The sequence below is a fragment of the Heteronotia binoei genome, chromosome 14 (genome assembly GCF_032191835.1).
Source record: "Heteronotia binoei isolate CCM8104 ecotype False Entrance Well chromosome 14, APGP_CSIRO_Hbin_v1, whole genome shotgun sequence".
In the NCBI taxonomy this organism is placed as follows: Eukaryota; Metazoa; Chordata; class Lepidosauria; order Squamata; family Gekkonidae; genus Heteronotia; species Heteronotia binoei.
Window position 1 is genome coordinate 53,213,167 of NC_083236.1, and position 27,966 is coordinate 53,241,132.

Sequence of the window (27,966 nt, forward strand, 5' to 3'; positions counted from 1 at the left end):
GCCACTAGCCCAGCAACAAGTTACATCTGTGAACTGCTGTTCAACCTGCTGTCCAAACACAATCTTGGTGCTTGGGGGGGCACAGTGGGAGGGCTTCTAGTGTCCTGGCCCCACTGATGGACCTCCTGATGGCACCTGGGTTTTTTTTGCCACTGTGTGACAGAGTGTTGGGCTGGATGGGCCATTGGCCTGATCCCACATGGCTTCTCTTACATTCTTATATAGCACTGCCCTTGCTCTCTGGCTTCAAAACAAGCCAACAAAACAGGTCAAACTCATTTGGCAAAATAAAACTTCCTTTCTTTCTTTGTTTCTGCATGTTCTCTGGTAATTAGGCACCGTCTCTGATCACATTGAAAGGATCTATCGAAAAGCTGGCAGCAAAAAGCTCTGGTTTGTATATGGTATCTTCCAGTTTCCTATTTGTGTCATTGTGTAGTGAAGTTACTGCATATTTCTGAGTCTCATTTTGTGCGCTATAATTCACTATATTTATATGAAATCTATGGGAAATTATTAGTTTGGGGGTTCTGTTGGACAAATCTTAATAACCTAGGTTTAAATTTGTTCTCTTTTAGCAGAGCGCTGGCTATATTAACAGAGTGCTTGGTACATAGACAAAGTCTGAGGTTCCAGTTTGAAAGCCCTGCCACCTTATCCAAAGCTCATTCCCCCAATCTGTGACATGTGGGGGTTCTCTGTAGTTTATTCACTCTCTTATCAGAAGCCCACTCTCCAAAATCTGTGACATGTACGGGTTCTCCTTAGTTAATTTTGCAGTGGAAGAAGTGCCCTCTGCACTTGCACAGGGGCACTGCCATTTGAAAACATAAGAAATGCCCTGCTGGACCGATGCACTGGGCAGTCATATGCAGCATCCTGGTTCCCACAGTGAACAACCAGATGCTTCCATAAGCAAGGCCAGAAGACAATAGCAACCCCCTCCCCCAGCTGCCAATATCTAAAGATGAAAGTTCCATTTAGCTATTGTAGCTAGCAGCTGTCGGCAGATCCTTTCGTTCATGAATCGTCTGGTTCCTTTTCAAGTCATCGAAGCTAGGGGCAGCGAAGTCTGTAAATTAATAATGCCTCGTGCAAAGAAGCCGTTTTCATTGGTCACTTAATCTGCAGCCAGTCACCCAGTTCTGACATTCAGAAAGAGAGAAAAGATGCTCTTTATCCCAGATCTCCATGCCATTCATCATTTTATAACTCTCCCCCCTTTTATCTGTCCTTCATGTGACTTGGTATTGAGTGCCAGCATTGAAAGTAGATGGCAGAACTGGCTCAGATTAAGCCCCGAGAGCATCCGTGTAGGATACGGCATTATGAGACTGAGTGCCAGTTGAGAGAAAGAGAGAGCAAATAACTATCGGAGAGTGACACAGCAATAATAGGATATTAATGCTGTTTGAGGTGGTATTAGGCAGACGTCACAATTAAAAGAAAAATCCCCATGATTTCTGGAGAGCACAGACATTGTGAATTTGATGAGATCTATTCTTTTTTTCCTGGAAACTTTCCTCCCATTAAATCTTATTCTGCTAAGCTTTTAAAAGTGGTAATCTTCCCTTCCCGCCTATGTTTTGCCGCATGTCTTCTGTATCATTGCCTTGCCCTTGTATCTTTAGAAGCTTACCCAGAGGTGGTAAAATAGAGAACCCTGTACATGTGTGTTCCTAGTCCAGGCATCATATTCTGTGACGCAACTCCTTCTCTCACCCGCAGCTATTCAAGAAAAGGACTCTGGCAGTCTTCTGTAGGATAGAATGCAGTAAATATGCCATCAGGAATCCAGCCGGTGGGCCTGACCTGGACAACCCAGGCTAGTCCAATCTTGTAAGATCTCGGAAGCTAAGCAGGGTTGGCCCTGGCTAGTATTTGGATGGAAGTCTTCCAAGGGAGCCCAGGGTAGTGATGCAGAGGCAGGCAATGACAAGCCATCTCTGAACATCCCTTGCCTTGAAAACCCTACAGGGTCGCTGTAAGTCAGCTGTGACTTGATGGCAAACCCCCCCCCCCCCCAAACACTGAGGCTCTGCTTAACTGTCATGATCTAGCCACAAGTTTATCCAAAAAAGTAAAAACAGGTTGCTTACCTGTAACTGATGATCTTCGAGTGGTCATCTGTGCATTCACACCCATGGGAGAGAGCGCGCCTGTGCTGATCCGATCGGTACTTAACAAGCCAAAGGATTTTCGCGCTCAGCTCCAGTGGGCATGCGCAAGAACCCCACCACGCATGCTCACAGAGTGGGCGCGGACATCCCATCAGTTCCTTCTGACCGCTGTATGATCCTAAAGAGTGCTGAAGGACCGACAGCAGTGGGGAAGGAGGGTGGGTGGTGTGAATGCACAGATGACCACTCGAAGATCATCAGTTACAGGTAAGCAACCTGTTTATCTTCTTCGTGGTCTCTGTGCATCACACCCATGGGAGATTAGCAAGCTAGGCCTATGTCTGGAGGAGGGTGCTGGAGGTCATTCAGACACAGCAGACAGCAGAAGCACATTGCACACTAGGAAAAACACAAGTGTAGATAGACAGTAGAGGCATAGCAGCTTGCTGACCGGCCTAGATCGTAGCTCTGTAGATCTGCTGTATAGACTTCTGTGGTAGTTGGCATGGTCGGGAGGTTATAAGTGACTTGATACAGCCTGTCCTTGCCTCCCGTTCCCGGTATTCCAAGGAGGTCTCCCATCTAAGCACTTGACAGGGTTGGCCCTGCTTAGCTTCTGAGATCCGATGAAATCAGGTTCGCCTGGGCTATCCAGGTCAGGGCTGGTAAGCTCTTGACACGGGATCATTCATGTGCATCTTCCAGAATCAGACACTGGTTTGTAATGATCCAAAAGGAAGGACAGGGAGTTGGAGAGATGTCCCGAAAAGCAGAAAGAGCTCCCATTATGCACCAATCCCATGGTTCGGGCAGTAGGGAGAAGTGGAGCAACAGGGGGTCTCTGAAGAGTCAGAGAGATCTGAGGCACCAGAACTCCAGAAATGTAGGACATGCATGAGGAGGCTGGTAAGCACCCGGACCGAGGTGGTTGAAGCCATAAGGCCCAGCGAGGATAGACATGGAAAACTGTGTGTTCTTACCATGTTCGGAGCACATGTTCAAAAGAGAAAGTTCTGCACTCCCCATATGATGTGTGTACGTGTGTGGACCCCACAGGCTAGCATTCATAGTTGTCCCTGTGGACTGGGCTATGTTTAAAGGATTTTAGATGTCTTTCTTTCTTTCTTTCTTTCTTTCTTTCTTTCTTTCTTTCTTTCTTTCTTTCTTTCTTTCTTTCTTTCTTTCTTTCTTTCTTTCTTTCTTTCTTTCTTTCTTTCTTTCTTTCTTTCTTTCTTTCTTTCTTTCTTTCTTTCTTTCTTTCTTTCTGTTTGGAGTTAGCAACCAACAGTTACAGGAGTGTGGTTAAACCTAGGAAGCAGAGCAGGCTGAGAGTTATAGTTTGAGAGGGAGGCATGATGAATTCAAATGCCCAATGGAAGTGAAGTGGTCCAACTGAAATGTAGTGGGAATACACACTCAGTAAATTAGGGGTGCCAATCCCTACTTCACGTTAGTTGGCAGGAGCATATCATGCAGGGCAGTCCTGCTAAAATTACTAGAGGGACTAGTACTACTGTCAATTGGAGAGCCAGTTTGGTGTAGTGGTTAAGTGCACAGACTCTTATCTGGGGGAACCAGGTTTGATTCCCCACTCCTCCACTTGCACCTGCTAACATGGCCCCGGGTCAGCCATAGCTTTGGCAGAGGTCGTCCTTGAAAGGGCCAGCTGCTGTGACCCTTTCAAGCCCCACCCACCTCACAGGGTGTCTGTTGTGGGGGAGGAAGATAAAAGGAGATTGTGAGCTGCTCTGAGACTCATCGGAGTGGAGGGCTATAAATCCAATATCATCTTCTTCATCTAGTGCTCTGTGGATCCTGATGAGGCAGAGGCCTCCCAGTCCTGTTCTTGATACCATGAAGTGGCTATTTCAAAGGGAAGTAAATAAAAGTACCACCCGGAGCGAGGAGATCAACTGATCAGCGCGGCGGTCAGAAAAGAACTGATGGGATGTCCGCGCCCACTCTGTGAGCATGCGTGGTGGGGTTCTTGCGCATGCCCACTGGAGCTGAGCGCGAAAATCCTTTGGCTTGTTAAGTACCGATCGGATCAGCACAGGCGCGCTCTCTCCCATGGGTGTGATGCACAGAGACCACGAAGAAGATTCTCTGTCTAGTGGAAGGGTTCCCGTTTGCCCATTCATGGCAAGAGTCCTCTAGGAAATTGCAACATTTCATCATTTGGTGGGCAGAAACTGGGTCTGGGAGGGCATGATAATTCTGGGGAAGAAAATTAAGAAGAAAAATAAGGCCTTGGCTGCTTACAGGAAGTGCTGGCCATAGAGTTCCTGGCATTTCCCGGAGCTACACGGGAATGACAAGGGTAGTTCTGTTACTTGCCAGGAACTCTGTGGCCAGAACTTCCTGGAAGTACCCATGGCTTTACTTTTCTTCTTTATTTCTGCCCCCCGCGATGCTCCCCCCCCCCCCGATGCTGCCCCCCTCTACAACCCTTTTGCCGGTGCAAGGCAGTGCCTGGCAATCCTGGCTAGTGGCCATCATCAGCTCTCATGCCAGTGTGAATTCCATATTAACTATGAGATGTGTGAAGACATTCTTTCAAGTGCAATTAATTCTGCCCAAACCACTTAGTTTTTTCTTTTTATTTCAGTTTCTCAAACTCCAGCTGAGATTCTTTTCTCTACCCTGCACTCCCGAATTACATTTGCAGTATAAGGAAGGATTATAGTTCTGTCCTGTCTTAAAATAAGAATCCAACAATGTGCACCCCAAGCACTCCCCCTCTCCCCCCCAGGCACGCCGAACCAGCTCTCAAGCGTAACAGGACTATGTTGTACAGCACAAATATGGAAAATAAGTCTTCCTTTTCGTTCCCCACTCATCACTGTCATGTGCTATGTCTAGGTTGGTGCTACGCTGCAGTGCGGCATACAATCAGAAATTCTCAGCCTCTTTAGCCCCCCATATTACCACTTTGGTAGTACATGGAAAGCAGGTAAAGTGCACCCGGAGGCCTGAAACCATGCTGCTTGAGACTTGTCAGCTTCTTTGCATTTTGATGGTTGTTGCTTGATGTTGTTTTCCCGAAACGCTTTGCTCTGGATTTTTAAGGAGTGCACACCCGTGGGTCACAGACATCAGCATCAATTTGACTGATGGATTTTTGCGCTAACGTCATTGGATATTCCCCCACTCATTTATTAACTCTTGATAAAGTAATGTTTTGGCTTCACAGCCTGTCTCAGAAAATGTGAAATATCCCATTTTGCTATATTTCTGTGGTTTGACAATTGAGACAAATAAGATGCTGGAAATTCTAGGTTTTTATAGCAACTAGCAAGCGGAAGGCATAGATCAGATTGTGGTGGTAGTGCCGTGAGGGGGTGGTTTAACTTTTCCCCATGTCTGTATATTTTCCTGAATTTGTTTATTTATTCAAATATTTGTACCCAGTCTCTGTTCTAACTTGGATATCCCAGATCTCAGAAATCAGCCCTGGTTAGTACTTGGTTGGGAGACCACCAAGAAAGTTTGTACTTTGGAGAGACAGGAAGTGGCAAACCACCTCTGAACATCTGTTGACTTGAAAATGCTATGGGGTTGGCTGCAACTGGATGGCAAAGTGAAAACAACAAAGCGTCTCTCCCCCCCCCCCCCCCAGTCTGTGTAGCTCATGTCAGTTTAAAAATCCAAATCTATAACATACAAAATACAGCAAAACCCCAAGTAATCCACCTTCCCACCAAATGCCTGCAGCCTACACTTCATCCCAGTGAATTTAATTTAATTAATTTGATTTAATTTTAGATTTATATCCTGTCCTGTCTCGCAAGCAGGCTCAGGGCGGCTTACAACACTAAAACAACAGAGTTAAAATAATATCATCAAAACAGACATTACAAAACAGGAGCAGCACAGTAAACAATCTTACAGACCTAGGCGGTAAATAGCATGCGGCTGATGGCTAACAGCACAACATAACACCATAATGGTGAAATGCTGGGGGAAGTGATGACTTTCAAGGTTGAATAACATGGCTTTGCAGGATCTCCCAAAAACATGTTGAGTATCCTTGTAACCACCCCTGGGAGCCCACTCCATAGGGTGGGAGTTATCATGAGAAGAGCACAGGCTCAGGTGAGTGCCAGGTGGGCTAACTTAAGTAGGGGAACAACATGAGGACAGTAGGTGGCACACAAAGATATATGGAAGGAGACAGTCCTTTAGATATGTGGCTCCAAGGCAGGCCGATAGCCACTGGGGGGCACGGCCCCTCCACCCAACCCTCCCTTGGACCTTTGTGACCCCTCCTTTTCCCGGACTCCACTCTCTCCACCGCCGCTTTTGTCCCCGTGGCTCTGGCGGCCCCACCCCCCTCTGTGCGAAACTTCCCCCTCCCTCCCTCCCTCCTACCCACCCACTTACCCATTAACCAGGCGGAAGAGTAAAGAGCAGGCTCCTGGGGCTCTTGCAAGGCGCCCCCCCCCAGCCAATCACATGATCAGTAGAAAAAGTTTCTCTGAAGCCAGCTTTCCAGAGCAATCAGCAAGTTCAGCGCTGGGGTGACAAGCGCTAAACTTGCTGATCGCTCTGGAAAGCCAGCTTCAGAGAGGCTTTTTCTGCTGATCATGTGATCGGTGGGGGGGCGCCTTGCAAGAGCCCCATGAGCCCGCTCTTTACTCTTTTGCCCGGTTGATTGGTGAGTAAGTGGGTGGGTGGGAGGGGGGAGGGAGGGAGAGGTGCTGTGTGGAGGGGGGTGGGGCTCCAGAGCCAGGGGGAGAAAAGTGGCAGTGGAGAGAGTGGGGGTCGCCAGATGGGGGGGCCCCTCCATCAAAAAAAATTTCCTGTGGGCCCCCCCAACTGAAATTTTCTGGCTGCGGGCCTGCTCCTAGGTCATGAAGGGCTTTCAAAGTCATAACTCGCACCTTGAATTGAACTCAGGAATAAACTGGCAGTCAGCATAGCTGTTTTAAAATAAGCCAGATGTGTTCATGTTGCCCAACCCCTGAGGATGATGTGGCTGCCACATTCTGAACCAATTGTAATTTCCAAGTTGCCTTCAGGGACATCCAAATGTAGAGTATATTACAGTAACCCAGCCATGAGATTACAAAAGCCTGGATTAGCCTGGTCAGGTTGACTGAGCCTAAGAAAGGGAATGGTTGGTGAAGCAAATACAGCTGGTAGAAAGCAGTGTTAACCACCACTGCATAGCTTGGAGCATCTATTAGAAGAGAGAGAAAATAGAAAATTTGCCCCCCCCCCCAGCTGCAGTTCAACAATTCGGGTTGGGGTAGGGCTAAGGTCAGGGTTAGGGTTACGGCTAGGGTTATGGTTAGAATCTTCCAGCATCTCATCTGTTTTGATGCTCGGAAAACCGAGACCAAGTTTATTTTTGGCTTTCTTGCATAGGAATAGTCAGATTAATACCCAAAGTGGCAGACTTTTTTTTTTTAAAACCAAGGAGTTTACATGGTTCTTGTTTCTTCCACCCCTTAGCTATTTACACCGGCGTGCACAGACTGTTCCTCTGGTGTTGGATCATTCATACTTGACCAGTAGCTCTGTGTGAGATTTGCTGTAGGGCTGTACCATTCCAGACTTGGTGTGAGACTGAACGTTGGCATGCTTTGTCACTTTTGGAAAGCTCCTTGCATACACAAAGCCTGTGTGTAAAAGGAGTAGGTTCTAGCCTGGGATTCTTCATGGCGTGCTAGTTTTGCAGTGAGAGGACTTTTATTTCATTCCAGTATTTTTCCCTCACCTGTAGTCTGAAGTGGTACAGTCCAGCAACAGATGCATCATGGGTACTCGCTGAGAGTGTGCTTTTGTCTGTTAGTATGTGTGCATCTTGCTCATTTTAAGATGTGGAGTTTCAGCTGATGATCCGAATGATCATCTGGTCAGTTGTAACTTTCATTATGGGACAGTGTCGTACACTTATCTTGACTCCATGGTGTCCTGTTTCTACACCCGTTAATGGAGAGGTAGGCTTGCATATGATGAATGTATTCCCAGGAGAATGGGGAGTCCAAAACCACCATTAACACCTGCCACCTTTGGCAAAGGGCTAGCTACCATATCTTGGCCAGCGAAGGCCACGTTCTACATAGGATGCGAATGGCATGCGTTGAAATGTTTATGTTTTTTCAAGCTGGAAGACTGTCAAATGGCAGTAAACATGTTTTGCATGCTCTGTACTTTCTCTCACAACAGAAAGCCATTATTGCCTGTCTCATCTCAAAAACGCATTTTTAATTTAAGGAATTAAGAAAATTAAGCACTTTGGTTTTCTTTGAAAGATTGGAACAGAGCGATCTGATTGAAGATGACTGGCTGTATCTAAAAAAAATCCAAAATGCCCTCCTCCCCACCCCCGAGAGCGTGTCTGCTGAATGCAAATTATCAAGACAGTCTGGAAAAAATATATATATTTTTTAATTTTTGCTTTTATAATTGTATCGAGCCATCTTGCTGTCATGTCAGAGAAAGGAACAGCAGTGTCCTATAATGTAGTATGCGGTTTAATGAGTTCAAACTGTGTTCCCAACACGGCCATTAAGAGTGTTCTTGCTTCAGTAGTTTAAATAATTCAAGATTTAGCCTCTCCAAAAAAGGAGAAAGAAAACAACATCTCAAGTTCAAAAATACTGTGCATCTTTAAATGTTGAGCATTTGGGAACTGATCAAATATGACAACAAATTTTTCAGTCCTAGTTTCTGAATTCATTAAACTAGTATTTGATATCCAGTAGGATTGCTCTGTTTTCTGCCCTCAGGTCTCTTGTGCGCTTCGCAGCAAGCCTTTTATGTAAACTAGTGGACAGCCTTGCCCCATCTATTACTAATGTTTTAGTTCAGGGCAAACAGGTAAGTTCTTTATTTTTCAGAATCCTTAAATCAGGCAGAATGTGAGCTTTGATGTCCAAAGCGTCTTGCGTAGTATGTTGTAAGAAGGGTGGGGGGGGGGGGTTGTTTTTGTTTCAAGACATAGCTGAACCAGATCTAGATGATAACAAAAACTTTTACAGCTCTCTAAAACCTCTCCAACTGGGCCAGCGTGAACCAGGGTCACTTCTCCTACCAGGCGGCCTAAGCTTCTGCTCTGGCAGCATAAGAAAGGGGGCATTCCCAAGTCCCCTGCACCCTCTCCGCTGTCATCTTACACCTTTCAGACAAGAGTTGAATCACATCCTCTGCATCTTTCCATCTTCCTTCAATACCAGGTGCCACACACCTGTTCGATCTTCCTGAATTCTGTCAAGCTTCCCTCTTATTGTGATAGTTTAGGTGCCATTTTGATTACCTTGGTCATCGTATTGTGCAGTGAGACATTTGAACACGTCAAATGAGAGCCAGTTTGGTGTAGTGGTTAAGTGTGCAGACTCTTATCTGGGAGAACTGGGTTTGATTCCCCGCTCCTCCACTTGCAGCTGCTGGAATGGCCTTGAGTTAGCCACAGCTATCCCACGAGTTGTCTTTGAAAGGCCATAGCTATCCCACGAGCTGCTGTGAGAGCCCTCTCAGCCCCTCCCCCCCTATTGTGGGGGGAGAAGATATAGGAAATTGTAAGCCTCTTTGAGTCTCTGATTCAGACAGAAGGGTGGGGTATAAATCTGCAGTCGCCTTCTTCACTGTGGGACCATTGTATTTCTAGGGGACTGTGGGACCATGACAGAAAAAATCAGGTCCCTCAGCCCTTAGCATGCCTGATGCTAGACTGAGGGAATGGACCTCTTTGCCAAAACCCCACAGTGATTCAGTAGAACATAAGCTAAATTCCTCACTGTATGACGAAATTTCTAAGATAACCAAAATGGTGCCTGACAGGTTGAGGGAATGTCATGAGAACTGAGGGAGATTTAGTGCACATGCACAGCTTTCAAGCTGAGGGGTGGAGTGGCCAAGAAGGTGTATTCTACATCTTGGCCTAACAGTAAGGCATGAAAGCTAGAAAGTAAAAAACAAAGCTGTGTAGCTGAGGGTGATAAAAATACATTAGAATGGCTCTGGTATATATGTGCTGATTAGTCACGGGCATGACCCGAACTATGAATTGCAATTCATGCACAAATCGAGCCAATGTGTGAATCATTTTTAACTGCTTCTGACCATGGTGCTTCGTTTGTTTAGTCTTTGCAGTTTGTTTTCCCAGACAGCCTGGTGCTGATTCAATCAGTTGCTAGGCAACACTGGGGGGTGGACTTCCGGGAGCCCTAGAAATACCCATAGCAGTTGTCCATACCTTCATTGGCAGTTCTGGGAGCCAGTCATGGAGCTCGCATTCTGCAGCATGAAGAGAGAAGAGTTAGTTGTGAGACCTGAAGCTGAGCTTTCCTGGGGGCACCTGCTTTGCGGGGAGGGGGCGGGGCTATAACTTGGACATGCCAAATCCAGTCTTTGCCAGACTTCGATGGCAGGTGGAAGAGAGCCTGCTGATGATAATTTCCAGTGAATTTTACACCTAACAAACCCTGAACCAGGTCAGAAATCCAATGACTCATGAAACGAACCACCATCTCCCCCAGTTTGTGCCCATCCTTAGTGCTGACTCACAGCATACTGATTAGTAAGCTGGTTTTGCTCTCTCACTGCAGTTTATGCCCTCCATTCCCCAAAGGAGATTTATTTGTTCACTTAAAAAAAATATTTTCCCCAGCTTTAGTCCAAGGAGTTTAGGGTAGATGGCATTGCATGATTTTCTCCCCTGCCCCCCCACCCCATGTCCTCACATCAACACTGTGAAGTAGATAGGCAGAAAGACTGATAACTATCCCAGAGTCACCCTGTGAGTTGAGTTGGGGATCACAGGCTTAGACGGTGATTGCTGTGAACCTCCAATTCCTTGGCCATGATAAAACGATTTGTTCATTTAATGCGATTTTGCTTCCGTGTCTGGAAAGGCGTGGCAACTCATGAGCCAACGTGATGTCTGCACCAGCAGATAGTATATCCCAGATAACATTTTGCAAGGATGGGTAGAACTGGCTGTGGGAAAGTTGTTATCTGTAGAGTTAATAGTAAGAGCCAGGGGTAGAATTGTAGCAGGAGCTCCTTTGCATATTAGGCCACACACCCCTGATGTAGCCAATCCTCCAAGAGCTTACAAAAAAGAGCCTTGTAAGCTCTTGGAGGATTGGCTGCATCGGGTGTGTGGCCTAATATGCAAAGGAGCTCCTGCTAGAATTCCACCCCTGGTAAGAACTGTAGTCTTAAAAGGGTCCAAAAGTATAAAGGAGATATATTTGAGGAGGAAAAAACCCACAGATTTTTTTTTCCTTTGTGTTGTGGGGGGAAATAAAAATGTATCCATATATTTGTTTTTCACTAGATGTGAGTGTTTTATTTGAAGCCAGGAGGACTGGCTTCAAATCAGATCTGCTGGGTAGCTTTGGGCAAGCTCATAGCTTCCCTGCTATTCTTTCATCTGTGAAATGGAAGCAATATGGCTTGTCTCGCATAGTGGTTGTAAAACTGAGTGAACGTACAGCATTTTCTGCCTAACAGTGGCAATGGGCACTGTCTTTTAATTTTTGTATAGTTATAGTGCCTTCAGTGTGTCAGATGCTTTATAGAGCAGCATAATGAAAAGAAGTTTACTGTTAAAATCTGAATACATCCAGGGCAGGTTAAAAGCCTTAACAAAGTGGCAGATGCAAAGATAAAATGAAAATGCAAGGATAATAAGGGAAGGAAGGAAGGAAGGAAGGAAGGAAGGAAGGAAGGAAGGAAGGAAGGAAGGAAGGAAGGAAGGAAGGAAGGAAGGAAGGAAGGAAGGAAGAAATCAGCCATTGTGAACAGACACTCTAAAGTGAATTTTGAAGTTCTCTCTTCCAAGATCAGGTAGCTAATGTTTCAGAATTCCAAACAGAACCATTTTCTGCCAGAGTTAAAAAATAATACTGCTGTATGATCCCCAAAGTAAATATTGGCCATCTAAAACAGAAACTTTCCAGAGTATGTAGTTTTGACTGCAACCTAAATTTTCATCTAAAAGGTTCTTGCAAGATTTACAATGGCTTTTTCTGTCCCGGACAATAAGGATATATGAGTAGAACTGAAAATGTTGTTCTGGAGCAAAACAACAGTGTAAGCCAGTAACTCATACCACATGCACTTAGGACCCATAGAAATGACTAACCTTGGAGGTTCTTGTGTGTTCTGAAAAATACTTCCTTGACCCTCAAGCAAGCCATGCCATAATTGTTTTATTTGCTGCTTGAAATTTCATTAACATAGTCATAGTACATAGCTGCCCTTCTCTGGGTAGCCCAAGCTAACCTGCTCCTGTCAGATCTTGGAAGCTAAGCAGGGGGTCAGCCTTGGCTAGTATTTGGATGGAAGACCTTCAAGGAATCCCAAGGTTGTGATGTGGGGGCAGGCAATGGCAAACCACCTCTAAACATAGAGAAAAGAAGAGGAAGAGAAGAAGGTGGATTGGATTGTGATCCACCCTGAACCCTTCCCTGGAAAAGGGCGGACTATAAATTGCCTAAAATAAATTAAATAAATTTATACCCTGCCCCTCACTAAGAGTCTCAAAGCAACTTACAATCTCCTTTCCCTTCCCCTCACCACAACAGACACCCTGTGAGGTAGGTGGAGCTGAAAGAACTGCTTTTAGGAGAACAGCTCTGAATGAACTTGTAACTGACTCAAGATCACACCAGAAGGTGCATGTGGGGGGGGGGGGAGAAAGGGGGGGATCAAACCCGGTTCTCCCAGATTAGAGTCCGTGCTCCTAACCACTACACTAAACTGGCTCCCTAAATGTACCTTGCCTTGAAAAACCTAAGGGGTCTCCATAGGTCAACTATGCCTTGACAGCAACAACAACAAAATACTCAGCTGACTAGAAAGGATTTTGAGGAGAGCGTTTTCCTGGGCCAAGGTAAATGACCCCGACTCTCCCCAGTCTAGACGCAACCGAGGGTCTCTCTTGCCTTCCTTGTATCCATTCCCCTCCTCTCCATAATGTTACTAAAAGGGGGACATGAGTGCATTTTAAAAGTTGGCAGTATTGCAGCAGTCCAGAGTGCCCTGAATAAAGGAAGGTATTGTTATTCATAACAGGTGGGAAAACTTCAAGGAGAACAGGCAACACAAAACATAACTATACTAACTAAATACGCTGTTAGATAGGAACATGTAATGTTATTGTTCCTCTAAAGAAAAGTCATTTTCCTTTTGTTCATTATTAATCCTATTTGTTTTGTTAACTACTGTTATTTTTGGTTCTCCCCCCCAATGGTTTCAATGGGAGACACATTATCAGCTATTAATTGTCTTCTGTTATGAGGATGCATCCTCCCACATTTCAGGGAGGTATAAGCTTTAATTGCTTATAAAAAAATCATAGCAGAAATAAAAGACCTGTTTTGGTGATTGAATGTTTCCAGTACATCACCTTCATATCTCTTGATCTGTTTTGTCTGTCTCCCCCCTTACTTTGACAACACGTATCAAAAAGAAAGATCTGTTTGACTTTGGTGATTGAATGCTCCTTGACTACTTTGATCACTCACTTAATGCTTCATGTTTGTTTTCTGTAGGATGAAGGGTTTTTTTGTAGCAGGAACTCCTTTGCATATTAGGCCACAAACACCTGATGTAGCCAATCCTTAAGGAACTTACAGGGCTCTTAGTACAGGGCCTACTGTAAGCTCCAGGAGGATTGGCTACATCAGGGGTGTGTGGCCTAATATAAGGAGTTCCTGCTACAAAAAAAGCCCTGGGTAGGATACATTTCATTCCCAATATTTTATGGAAATTACATAGGTATCTTTTAAGATAATTTAGCATCCGATGCGGGGGGTGATTCATAAGTCTATTTCAGTCACCTATAAATCTGGGACTTAATAGTCTATCTGTCTGGAATTTGGCAAGAATGATCCCTTTGGCAAGGGGTGTGGCCTGAGAATTTATCCCAGTTAAATAAAAACAAGTTACACCTGAAAACAAGTTTCCCATCAAAACCAACATAAACAAAATAAATGAAATTAGTTCGTTTGTTTTGAGCCCCATAAGTTATTCTTTGATTGTGAAAAAAATGCATATCTATTGTATTACACAGAACGTCTCGAGAACACGATAATGCATCTCAAGAACATGATAGACAGGAGTCTTTTTTTTTCTTTCGATGTGCTTTTTCAAAGGAGATGATAGAGAATGGGAGGATTAAATACCAAGGGGCTAACCCATCCAGCTTCTAAGGACAGAAGCTTTTAAGATGTATATCCAGCTGCAGCCAATATTAACAAGATTCCCATGGGCAGGTGAATCAAGAGTAAGCTTTGAAACCAGACTTCACATTATACACTTTAAAAGATTCTCCAGCTGTACTTCATAAGAGTAAAAGTTCTAGGCAGCAGAGTTTATCACTTCAGAGGTACAGGTAGACTTCTAAGGTGAGAGAAAGTTGGCTTTTTTTGCATATTAGGCCACACACCCCTGATGTAACCAGTCCTCCAAGAGCTTAAAGTAGTACCTGTAAGAAGAGCCCTGTAAGCTCCAGGAGGATTGGCTACATCAGTGGTGTGTGGCCTAATGTGCAGGAGAGTTCCTGCTACAAAGAAAGCCCTGGAGAAAGATAAATATTTGGGTTGTTTGCATTTGATGAACACCTCAACCAAGCGTTTCCCCAATCAAAGTAAACAGTGATAATTACTTTGAAATCCACTGCGTACCTGCATATCCACTGCATACCTGCCTTTCCAATAGGAGCTTGTTTTAAAAAAGGGGGGAACGTCTCATATTAAAAAAGAGCTTTCATCACAAGGTTTACCTTCGTTTAAGCATGATTTGGCACTATTTTGTTGCTGCTTTGGCTGCGCCTGTCCTAATAATCTCCTGCTTCTTTTGCATGTGTTCAAAGGCTGGTGCAGACATGTTACTGCCTGTCTCTTAGCTTTGGTTAAGACCACAGGTTGTGGCAAGATTCTGTGCTCCTCCTCACGCTAAGACTTGAACCCTGGTTAAGATTCAGCGTGGTTAAAACTGGTGCAGACATAACGACTAACCATAGTTAAAGCTAGGGCAAGGTTGGTTCAGATGGATGAATAGAAGAGCTGGAACTCATGGGATGGGGACAGCATTATGTTTGCACTGGCTCTGAGGTTGCATGTGAAGAAATAAACCGAAACGTTGCAGAAGCGGCATGCCTTGCCAATCAGTTGAACGCTTGGATTGGAACATAAAGTTAAATACGCCAAACATACGCTGCTCAGTTCCTAACGTTTCAGTGAATCTCCCACAACAGCTTCCAACCCCTGCCTACTCCAAATTTCATTTCCTTGCTTTTATATATACCCCACCCCACCAAAGCCATGCTTTCCTTTTGCTATAAAATCAGCTGAACTGGCTCCCCCCCCCCAAAAAAAAAAAAAAAAGCCTCCCAACTACCACTACGGTTGCCAGGTCCTTCCTGGCCACTGGCAGGGGATGGGTGGTGAAGAGTTGCCAGCTCCAGGTTGGAAAGCTCCTGTAAATTTGGGCTTGGAGCCTTGGGTGGACGGGACCTCAGTAGGGGTGCACTGCCATAGACTCCAACCTCTAAAACAGGAGAGTCAAACTAATTTGTTATGAGGACCGGATCTGACATAAATGAGACATCGTCAGGCTGGGCCATGCGTGCACCTATTTAAGATTAGGTAGCAGAGATATAAACTTTATGAAGGACACAGACAAACACAAAGATTTTTTTTTCCTCCCATGAGATCCAGGAAACTGGGCAAAGGAAGCTTGGGCTCTTTCCTTCCTTCCCCAGGGGACCAGGAGGGGGAGGAGCCTCAGCCAATAGAAGGAAGAGAGGCTTGGCTCAGTAGCTCTGCTGTGGGATTGAGAGAGCCTGGCAAAGCAAGCTCTCCACCCCCCTTCCTCCCCAAGGGAGGAGCGTCAGCCAATGCAGAAAATAGAGGTTTTGCTCTGTAGCTCCTGTGTGATTAAGCAAGCCTTGCAAAGCAAGCTGTTATGCACAAGAAAGCAAGAGAGAGGGAGAAGAAAGCAGATGACAGCCAGTTGCTCGGGAGCCTGATAGGAGCCTTCCAGGCCGCATTCAGCCCTCGGGCCGCATGTTTGATACCCCTGCTCTAAAGCATATATTTTCTCCAGAAGAACTGCTCTCTGTAGTCTGGAGATGAGCAGTAATTCTGAGGGATCCGCAGATCCCATCTGGAGGCTGACATTCCTAACCGTCACCAACCAAACCGAATGCAGGAACTGGAGAATACGGGGTGAGCACTGAGCTCACAGAAGACTGGAAGAGAAACCTAGCAACCCCCACAAACAGCATCATACCCCTTATAGTGGCTGGTTGAGGGGACCTCTCTTCCCTAATGCCCTAGCAGTTATCAGGAAATATTCTCTATTTGACACCTGATCAGTTTTATTTACAAGGAATTGATGGAGGCAGGTCATGCCTTTTTCTGAATATGCATTTTCCCTTCTCATTTATCTTCCTTTGGGGATCATGCATTTATTTTGTTGTTGTTGTTGTTGTTACAGGATGCTGTCTTAATGCAAAATAACCAAGCCCTGCAAATCTGTGTTACCCATCAGTTGGCAATTTAACCTGCCACGCTAATTATCTGTCTGTCTTGATGCAGGCAGGGAGAGTTGACAACTGGGGAATATGACAGATAAGAAGCCCTGCACCGCTTGCCTGTCTCAGGTTGTAACTCTAATTGCCGCTAATATATTCCTTTAGGTGACTCTTGGGGCATTTGGCCAGGAAGAAGAAATTATATCGAATCCCTTGTCTCCTGGCGCAATTAAGAACATCATCTACAACAAGTGTAATTTGCAGGACGAGAGGGAAGCTGTTCTCCAGCAAGAGCTTGTCATTCACATTGGCTGGATCATCTCCAACTCCCCTGAATTTTTTAACGGCATGCTGAAGATACGAGTGGGGTCAGTGAACCCATATTTTACTATATTTGTTGTGCTGTCTGAAGGTCTGGGTGGACACACCAAAAAAACACCAGGTGGCATCACTGAGGAAAGTTTTAAGAACATTAATATTTTATTCATCAAGGTTCTAAAAGCAGTGGCCTTTAACCTCAATGCTGCTGAGAGCTCATTACACCAGTGCAATGTCTTTATTTATTTATATCTTAGACTTATGTTATATCTGCCATCTCCCAGGGACAATTTGAAGTGCTGGTTTGATTCTGTAGAACCCTAAAGGGCTTAGGCCTGATGTATCTTTCACTTTGCTTCCTCCCATTTGCACCATCTCGGAGACCCACAAATGATGTCATATACTCAGGGCTGGCTCATCCACTAGGCAAATTAGGCAATTGCCTAGGGCGCTGGCTGGGCAGGGTGCCAAATTTGGCCTTCCCCTGTGCCCCGCCTCCTAGGTAAATCCAAATTTACCTCCCCAGCCTCCTCCTCCCTCTTTCCTCATAATTTGAATGCCCAGGAAAAGGCAATGAAGCACTGCGCTCCCTGGGCTCTTTAAAGGCCGCCCCCCCACCAATCAGCTGATCAGCAGGTAAAATCGCGCTGGAGGCTGGTGGCTCCTATGCCCTCCTTCCGGTGCGCTCACTATCAGCATGGGGGCAGCAGTGGCGGGAAGGACGAATGAGCCGCTGAAAAAGAGCGGCTGGCACCGCTGTCTCTTCCTCACTTCCTTTCCACGCAATCCAGGAAGGAAGGGGGGAGGAGGAGGCAGCGGCAGGCTCCATTATGCACTTTCCACTTCATTTTGTGAAGAGTAGCAAGTCAAAATTCTAGGAAGAAAAGCTAACGAGACTGGGACTTTTCAGATTTAGAAAGAAGGTGACTGGGGGGGGGGGAGGATGATAAAGATTTATAAAATTATGCATAGGACAGAAAAAGTGGAGGGCGAGAATTTTTAACCCCTTTCCCATAATGCTACATCTGGGGTCACCCAACGAAGGCGATGGGAGTAAATTCAGGATGGACACCAGGAAGTACTTCTGGGGAAGGAGGAGTGGGAGGCAAAAGATTTCTGTCTGCCCATCTGATGCCATTTGACCCATCCTACTATGTGCCTGGTCAGCTGCTGCAAAGTTTGGTCCAGAGGAAAATATGAGACCATGATGCTCAGTTTTGCACAAGAAAACGCAGAAGCTCTTTTTCTCAGTCACAGTATCTATTAGTGTAGGATCCCCATCTCTTTCGGCAGACCTGCAGGGCTCAGCATTGTCTCGAAAAAGTTGAGAAATTGCAGCAGTCACATATTTTGGTGATGCCCTGGTTTGCTGTGGAGATGTCTTTTTTCTCCTTTGCTGATGTTACCTACCCTGAGCCTTTTGAATAGAGCAAACTAAGCGAGAGGGCCACTTTTGCTTGTGGATAAAGCCCCATTTACCTGGCAGGCGTCTCCTCTTACCCCCATCAGCAGATGTTCCCCATGGCAAATCCTGTGTTATCTATGCTCTCAGGTCAGTGTTGCATTTGTGTTGTTTTCCTGATGGCATTTTAGATTGCGGCGGTATCATAACTCTATACTATAGCGCTGAAAACACAATAGAAGGTGATAAATTATGGATTACACGCTGGGGGCCAGGCCGTAGCTGCTCTGCTTGCCTGACGGGGGTGGAAACCTGAAGCGATGCACCTTCTCTCTTCGTTGTTTGATCTAAATAGCGATCTAAGGGATGCTCCACTGTGTATGGCAGCCATAATTCACAGGCCACTTAATGCACTCCAAATGTACTTAAATTTGGCACGTCTCCATTGGCCTCAGCCGGTGATTTGTAGATTGCCATTTCACTTCTTCGGTCTTCCAAAGGTAAAGCTTGGGATATCCAATCGGATATATTATTGCCACGACAGTTTCAGTAATGTGCATTCCAGGATGGAGTTAAGATGCTTCCGGAGCTGCAGCCGAGGGAACATAGTGCCCAGTATGAGCATCCCAGCTGCAGTGGCGTCCTTTTACAAGACCCTAAACAAAGCTTTAAAGCAAAGTTTGTTTGTCAGCGTTTTACAGCGCTATATTTTTCGCTCCTTCAATGGTTCTGCCTCACCACCAGTTTACCATCTTGGAACAAATTTAAATTTATTCTGCTGGGATAACAGCTTCTTCCTCCAATTTTTTTTCTTAAAGTTTCCCTAGACTTCACGCAAATGTGCTTATGCCAAACTTATCCCATAAATAGCACCCCCCCCCAGCTGTTGTGTGTTTACTCTTTAAAACAGTTGTTTTAGATGAGAAATTGCTACCTTTTTCACTGAAACATGGTACAAATAGAAGTAAAAATAATACTCAGGCAGCATAAACAGAAACCATTTAAGTGCATCCCAATGAAAAAAAAATGCAGGATGGCACAGTGTATTCTCAGATCTGATTTCCATGCTTTGATCTATGACATCTCTGTGGCTTCTCTGTCATAGAAGAATATATTCTCTGCATGGATCTAGTTGCTTGGCTTCGCTTCTGTGCAGCTGAGTGCACTGTGCTTCACAAGATCAGAACTGAAAGATTTTGGTTTTGCCATCCAATATCTAAAGGGAAAAAAAATCAGCTTGTCATTAAACTTCATAAACATTTTTTCAGTATGCCTTCATTCAGCAAGATGTATCCATGAAGAGGGCTGGGTTCTAGAAACTTCTTTTAACACCTGGCCTTTTTTTTAGCAGGAACTCCTTTGCGTATTAGGCCATGCCCCCCTGATGTAGCCAGTCCTCTAAGAGTTTACAGTAGGCCCTGTACTAAGAGCCCTGTAAGCTCCAGGAGGATTGGCTACATCAGTGGTGTGTGGCCTAATATGCAAAGGAGTTCCTGCTACAACATAAGCCCTGCTTAACACTGAAATAATCCATTCTTTATTGTTTATTTCATTCATGTATACCTTGCCTTTCTCCCCTGTGGGGACCAGAAGTGGCTTAGATCATTCTCCTCTCCTCCATTTTAATCATACAACTGCCCTGTGAGGTAGGTTAGGCTGAAAGAGTGTGCCTGGCGCTGGGTCCCCTGGTGAGCTTCTAAGGCCCAAGTGGGGATTCAAACCTGGGTATCCTAGATACTTGTCCAACGCTCTTAACCACTACACCACCCTGGCTGTGTGCAGCAATGAATGTGACCCTTGTGAATCAGAGTTGAAATTACAACTGAGCCATGGACTCTGTGGGTATCCTTAAACAGGTGTCCTGTCTCTGTGGTATACTAGTTAGAGTGTTGGACTAGAATCTGGAAGACCCAAGTCTGAATCTCGTCACACACTCAGCCTTACCTGCTTCACAGGTTCATAAAGACAAACTGGAAGACAGGAGAACTAATTAAACTTCTTAGGGGAGAAGGATGTGGTAGAAATGATCCACTTTTCAGTTTCCAAGTGTGATAGAAGAGTGAAATGGAGGAAGGTATGCGAACCTCACCTGATCTTACTTAATGGTTGCCAAATCCAAGTTGGGAAACACCTGGAGGTTGGGGAATGGAACCTGGGGGTAGTGGGGCTTGGGAAGGGGAGGGACCTCATCAGGGTATAATGTCATAAAGAAGAAGAAGACCGTAGATTTATACCCCGCCCTTCTCTCTGAATCAGAGTTTCAGAGCAGCTTGCAATCTCCTTTATCTTCTTCCCCCACAACAGACACCCTGTGGGGTGGGTGGGGCTGAGAGAGCTCCCACAGAAGCTGCCCTTTCAAGGACAACTCCTGCGAGAGCTATGGCTGACCCAAGGCCATTCCGGCAGCTGCAAGTGGAGGAGTGGGGAATCAAACTCAGTTCTCCAGGATAAGAGTCTACACATTTAACCACTACACCAAAAGTCAACCCTTCAAAGCAGTCATGTACTCCAGGGGAACTGATCTGTCATCTGGAGATTCAGTGGTAATTCTGGGAGATGTCCAGGTCATACCTGGAGGCTGGCAACCCTAACTTATTTGAATGCCATCATAACGGGGCTTTGTGTCTGAGAGAGCTGTGACCACTGTAGCTTGCATGCATCGGAGGCTGGTCTCTCAAGGGACTCCTGAATGCAAAATCTTTGGAAGTTTTGAAGCCAGGGAAAATATGGTATTCGGGGGAATGATCGAAAATGTGAAATGTATACAATTCTGTTCAAATCTGAATTTATTTTACTGCGTGAACAACATAAAGTTCATCATTTATAACTTAGTGCATAAAATTGTGCTGCTTGAGTTGGCATATTTATGGAATTGAGAAATATAAGTCTTTTTACAAGCCAAACTCTAAATATACACGGCACCTGAGAGAGAGAGCGCTGCAAACTGCTGCACCTTGTACTAGCTTTATGTCCGTATCTTAATTTTGGCAGCAGGAGATATAGGGGGGAGAAATAGAAAGCAACTTTTGTAGTAAACAAAGGAAAAGTCCCCTGTGCAAGCACCACTCGTTTCCGACTCTGGGGTGATGCTGCTTTCACAACGTTTTCACGGCAGACCTTTTTATGGGGTGGTTTACCATTGCCTTCCCCGGTCATTACACTTTCCCCCCAGCAAGCTGGGTACTCATTTTACCGACCTTAGGAGGATGGAAGGCTGAGTCAACTTCGAGCCGGCTACCTGAACCAGCGGAAAGATTCCGCTGGAATCGAACTCAGGTCGTGAGGAGAGGGCTCCGACTGCAGTACTGCAGCTTTACCACTTTGCGCCATGGGGCTCTGTAGTAAACAAAAGGGTGCATTATATGTAGAAAGAAGGTCGCAGTAGTACTAGCAGCTTGTTTGGGTTTTGAGTTAAACTTCATAACACTGAAAACACCAAGTCTTTGATAGTGTATTATTCTACATGTTATCTTAATTATGGACAACACTGATCGCATTTGAACAATGAAGGATATCTTTGAAATGTTTGTCTTTAAAAAGTATTTCTCTCATTCCAAAAGAGAAAATATTCCTTGGGACAGGAACTCATTAGTATGTGAGGCCACACCTCTGACATAACCATCATTTGTATACTAGGCCACACCTCTGACTCACCATCATTTGCATATTAGGCTGCACCTCTGACATCACCACCATTTGCATGCTAGGCCACACCAATGACATCACCACCATTTGCATACTAGGCCTCACCTCTGACATCACCAAAAGTGCTATAATATCTTTTTTGAGCTGGTCACCACACCTCAAAAAAGATATTCTAGCATTGGAAAAAGTTCACAAATATATAGCCATTCCAGAAAAAATAAATCAAATTCCAACACGCTACTCGATCACAAGAGCCAGCATGGTATAGTGCAGAAAGAAAGAAAGAGAGAAAGAAAGAGAGAAAGAGAGAGAAAGGGAGGGAGGAGGGGGACAGTGGGGCAGTAGGAAGGCAAACGGAAAAAATAAATATTGACAGAAAGACTGACAGAAAGAAAGAGTTGGGGAGTGGAAAATAAAGCAAATAGACAAGAGAAAAAGAAAGACTGCAGAAAGAAAAAATGAATGAATAAAAGGGAGAGAGAGTTAGAAAAGAAGGAAGGAAAAGGGAGGGGAGGAGGGGAAGAAAGGAAAAAAAGAAAGGAAAAGAACAAAAGAAATGGAAAGGGGATGGGAGCAACTCACCTTAAAAACTGCTGACTCTGTGCTGCATGGTTGGTTTTGTAGAGCTCCGCTGGCCGGCACAACAATGGGAAGCCCCTGTGCAAGCACGGTTGGGCCCCCTGAGCTTCACCGGCCGGCGCAACGATAGGAAGCCCCCACGCAAGTGTGGTTGGACCCCCTGAGCTCTGCAAGCCGGCATGACAACGGGAAGCCCCGGCGAAAGCGCGATTGGGCCCCTGAGCTCCGCAGGCTGGTGCGACAACAGGAAGCCCCTGTGGAAGCACGGTTGGGCCCCCTGAGTGCCACCGGCTGGCACAACGATGAGAAGCCCCCACACAAGTGGGGTTGGGCCCCCTGAGCTCTGCAGGCCGGTGTGACGATGGAAGCCCCCGTGCAAGCGCGGTTGGGCCCCCCGAGCTCTGCTGGCCGGCGCGACAATGGGAAGCCCCTGTGCAAGCGCGGTTGGGCTCCCTGAGCCCCACAGCTAATGGGATGTTGGGAGGCCTCTGCACAAGTGTGGCTTAGCCCCCTGAGCCCAGTGGCCAGCTGGGAAGCCGCCTGGGGTGAACCGGAACGCTGATGTAGGTAGCCGGAATGCTGCCCCTGCCAGCCGGAATGCTGTTCCGGTGCATTCCGGCTCAAAAAAAGCCCTGTTTGGGACTCTTCTTAAGGGCTCCTCAATAGTTCCAATTTTTCCATTGGAAAGATAGGAAGGAGTCAGCCAGTGAGGGGGGTCGGGGATAGTCTCCCCCACTTTTTTGAATTATTTTTCTAGGCCTTCACACCTCTATTAAAATATAATTCTCAGAGGCCAGGAAGCCCGTTTAACTTGCATATTTTTGTAAGTACATATTTTGGGGAAATTGAATTAATCTCCTTACTTTTCTGTAATGCTTCTCTCATTTATTAGTTCTCTTTCTCTGCTTTCCCAGTCTCCGCGTGAACCAGTTCCCTTCCTTGTCCCAAGGTTAATGCCGTACTCTCAATTTCCTTTATTTCGCTCTTCTCACCCACCCCAGTGAACAAAATTAACCTTCTCCCAGAAATAGTATTCTGGTCCCAGTAATGATTAGATTGGGTGTCTCATTATCGATTTGTGTGCTGGGTTTCCTGCTGAAATAGATACAGATCTTGACAGCCCCATTACTGTAAAGACTTCCAATCCAATACAGCCTATTCAACCTCCGTCCGTCAGAGTTTGGCAGGCTGTGCCTCTAAAGAGTTGCCTCCTTAAACTCAACTCGCTCTTTTTCCCTCTCCCTTCTTTTATACCAAGAGAATGACTCACATAAGCAATTACAGACGGAGAAGACTTTGTCCGTGAACGTCTCTCTCTTGGTTTCCAGGCTGCATCATTGTGTAGCCTCTAGGCTGTTTTCCAAACGATGTGTTCTGCATTGTTGTATCAGCATCGATGGGGAGAGAAGTACTGTAATTGAGTCTGAGAACCGATGTCTCCTTCCTACCCTTTTCTTCATGGAGTGTTGTAAGCTCCATTCAGAGCTGTCGCAGCAGCACTTTCGTTTTGCCTTTGGCATGAGACGAACGTTCTCTAGCTGAACCTGCTTTATCGTCCCTTGCCTGATGGTACCTTTGACCATGGGTGGTCAAACTTGCTTAACATAAGAGCCGCATAGAATAAACATCGGATGTTTGAGAGCCACAAGACATGAATGCCGGATGTTTTGAGCGCAGGAAGGATGAAAGGGGTGGGAAGAAAGCAATTTTAACTTTAAATGTGTTCTGAAGCTGCTGGCTGACTTAGCTCGGGAAAGTGATATAAAGAGAGAAATGCAAACCGACTGACAGGGTGATGGGAGCTTCGAGAGCCATACAATATGTGTGAAAGAGCCACATGCGACTCCCAAGCCACACTTTGGCCACCCCCTACCTTTGACCATGTGCGGCGCTTCTATCCAGGAGTAGCCCACAAATCTACTATCCGGAGATCACACATGCCCAGCTTCAGCCATATTTGGCACCCACAGAAAACAACCACGAGTCTTGTAACATCTTCATGTGTTTGTTTTGGCATAAGGTTGTGCAAACCCAGAGCCCACTTTGCCAGATGGATTCTGATTCACGAAAGTTTATGCTTCAGATGCATTCATCTGTCCTTAAGGAGCAGTGATCATTTGGCTGCAACAGACTGGCACAGCTACGCTACCCATCTGGAATTCAGTCGAAAACGGCCATTAGTTTAATTAAACCCATTGGGAGAGCACAGTTAAGTAGCTGGACTTTCTTAGAAACTTAAGGAAATAATCACCATACAAAACACATCAGTGCTGTTCTTTTAGTTCTAACTAGACAGTTTTTGTTTTTTTTAAAGGAGGCATTTAAAAGTTGGGTGTAATGTAAATGGCATGAGTTCGATTCCAGTGGAAGCTGGATTCAGGTAGCCGGCTCAAGGTTAACTCAGCCTTCCATCCTTCCAAGGTCAGTAAAATGAGTACCTGGCTTGCTGGACGTAAAGTGTAGATGTCTGGGGAAGGCAATGGCAAACCACCCCATAAAAAGTCTGCCAAGAAAACGTCATGGCGTTTGCAAAGGGGACTCTCTCTCTCTCTCTCTCTCTCTCAGCTTGACTTCGCGAACGAAGATTTAAGAAGGGTGCAGTAGTCCACGTCTGCTGCAGGCTCGCTGGTGGCTGACAAGACCAATGCGGGACAGGCAGATCCGGCCACAGGGGCTGCAGGGAAAAGTCTGATTTGGGGTTGGTGCTGTATTTTTTGACCGCAAGTAAGGATGCCCGTTGACCGCGGCTAGCCAACTGGGGTGGGGGAGACGAGCTTTGTTTAGGCCACCTTTTCTAGGCCCCTCTCCATGTGGAGCAAGCAGTGCTGTCCCTAGATAAGGCTGCTTGGTCATTCAGGGTGCTGCCGAAAGATGCTTTCGTCTCCGGGTCAGCATCAGGCGACCAATACCCTGAACCGCCTACATGCAGGATCGGGACTGCGGCTTCCAGTGGCATCTTCCACCTGCCGTTTCGCCCCTTGCCCATCGCTGCAGGACTTGGTGTGTTGTGGGTTGTGGATGTGGATATGCCCTTCAGGCCTGCGCAGAGGAATTTACCTTTACCTTTACTAAATGGTTGGTAAGGTGGAAGACGTTCTTATTCAGAATGAGCATCTCATGTGTTGTGGTCCAATGAGCAGGATGTTTTGAAAGAGAGAGGGATAACCAATCAAAATTGCTTCTGGGGACTCCTTTCGTCTTTTCCCCTCCAACGGCCTTTGCAACTGCCACCGCATGGGACTCTTGTTTATTTTCTTATTGCCTGCAACCCAGCAGGCTCTTCTGTATGAGATCCAGCCAACTCACACTTACCCAGTAGATGCAGTGGATTTAGACAAAAAGAGAGAGAAAGTTTCTGACACTTAAGGTGCTTATGCAAAAAAAAAATCAGAGTTTTTACTTGTTCAGTTCAGCTTCATATATAAAAACTATAAGAGCATTCTGGGTAAGAAAATGAGGGAGATCATATCCAGCCAAACTTACCTAGACGGTCCACTCCCCTGACAGAGTCTAAAAGAAATCGATTTCTTTTAGCTACACCGAATTCCTTTCTGAGGGCAAGTCCTTTGCCTCCTTATAGCAGCCAAGATCTCCAGGAAAGATTTCTCCTCAGTTCTTTTTCAATGATGTTCTGCCTCTTGACGTCCGTATTTGAACCCTTTCTTCTTGCTTCTCGGCCTCAGAGTGCTCTTATTCACGTAGCCTAGATTGAGAACTACCTCCCGGGTTTTGACCAGTCAATTCCTGCCTTTCAGTTCTCCAGACCCCAATCAATGCCTGGTTTTCAATTTGGCAGACCAATCCCTGCCTTTCAGTTCTCCAGACTATCAAGGGACCCACTCTTTTGCTTCCATTTCCTAGGCTGACCTTATGACCCTTATGCTGAAAAGAGACCAATGCATTTTGGGGTTTCCCCCCCTTTCTTTCTCATGTTTAGGATTAGACATAACCAGAACTAATCGCCAAGTGGTAGAAGCAGTTCCATTCTTTCACACCATGAACCATAGAATCATAGAATCGCAGGATCATAGAAGCATAAGAGTTGGAAGGGACCTCCAGGGTCATCTAGTCCACCTTTACAATGCAGGAAACTCACAAATAAGTGCTTGCACAGGGGACTACCTTTACCATTTAAAAAAAATTCACAGAATCAAAATTCGCCAGATTTAATTCTGCCCAAAGGGCTGAGCCCTCCCTGTTTCTGACTGCCAGAAGCACACATCAAAACCGAGAGGTTTATTGGTTGCAGCAGGTCACACACTACATGGCTGGTGTTCACTTGGGTGGGTCACAAGCAACACAGACTTGGTGTGTCCCAGCAAGATCAAACTCTTCTGCCGCCCCCCCCCCCTCTTCCTAGTGGGGACCTCGAGCAGCCTGCATTTGTTATGCCTGTTTGGGGTTGGAAAGCAGCACTCAATTCAGCCATTGTTTTTGTTCTTCAGGTGGATCGTGCATGCCATGAAGTACGAGCTGAAGATCCGCGCCGGGGAGTTGGCTCCTGTCGACTTGTACCAGCTGTCACCCAGTGAAGTGAAGCAGCTTCTTCTGGACATTCTTCAGCCGCAGCAGCAAGGAAGGTAAAGGACCAGGGTGTTTTTTTTAGCAGGAACGCAGTTCTGGCTGGCTTGGCGTCAGGGAATGTGGCCTAATACGCAAATGAGTTTTAACAAAAAAAAAGCTCTGTAAATGGACACAGTTTCCAGCTTTATATTGTTGTTGCTTACCTTTTGCAGCCTGTTCCCCCCCCCACCCCCAAAATCACTCCTCTATTTTTTGGTATCAGAAAAAACAAAATATGCTTTTGTTAGCTCAATTGTTCAGGATTTTCAAGGCTCCGTTTAACGTGAGCTCGCCTGGCCTTTATCCCCGCACACGGCTTTGTTTTATCATCAGATTTTGCTACCGCAGTCAGTGGGCATCTGGAATATAGGATTTCTCTCACCTAGTTTGACATTGGGAAGGGAGCCAGCGTAACCCAAAGGTTAGTTACTTAAGGAGCTTGTTTCAATCACAGCGCAGCTTTCCTGCTGATTGCCGAACTCTTTCTTTGGGTTGTCTCTAAATCCCCTCTCAGCTTGCTCAGGCTGCAGCAGTGTATTGCTTCTCCAAGTCTACCTTCTTGGTTAATATTAGCAGACAGGACATGTCTGTACATGTGTGTGGTGTTGTGCAGTTACTTAAACCTAAGCCAAGGGGTGGAAATCAGAAGCTGAACTCAGACATCGCAACAAACGATAACTGAACAGGGGGTTCTCCCGTTGGGCACGGACATAGCTAGTCTGCTCTGCTGACACGATCCCCTCACTCCTCCTGCGCAAGAAGCTTGATTGAAGACTTCCTGGTTTGCTCAAGCCCTGATTCGCTATAACAGATTTCTTTGGCAAATTGGAGGTGGGGCAAAC

At 45.8% G+C, this 27,966-nt stretch overlaps 1 protein-coding gene across 4 annotated transcripts in view; it reads left to right on the forward strand.

The window, feature by feature from the left end:
* The window catches only part of PHKB (phosphorylase kinase regulatory subunit beta), a 220,019-nt gene that overhangs the window by 176,153 nt on the left and 15,900 nt on the right, over positions 1–27,966 (forward strand). For 3 of the 4 annotated variants that reach the window (XM_060253754.1, XM_060253751.1, XM_060253755.1), the window contains 4 exons: positions 336–393; positions 8,858–8,948; positions 16,783–16,985; positions 27,007–27,141. In XM_060253754.1, the coding sequence (XP_060109737.1) occupies positions 336–393; positions 8,858–8,948; positions 16,783–16,985; positions 27,007–27,141 (487 nt within the window). Of the gene's footprint in view, positions 1–335; positions 394–4,982; positions 5,074–8,857; positions 8,949–16,782; positions 16,986–27,006; positions 27,142–27,966 lie in introns of all 4 variants that reach the window. The other variant, XM_060253753.1, reaches the window with a different exon arrangement.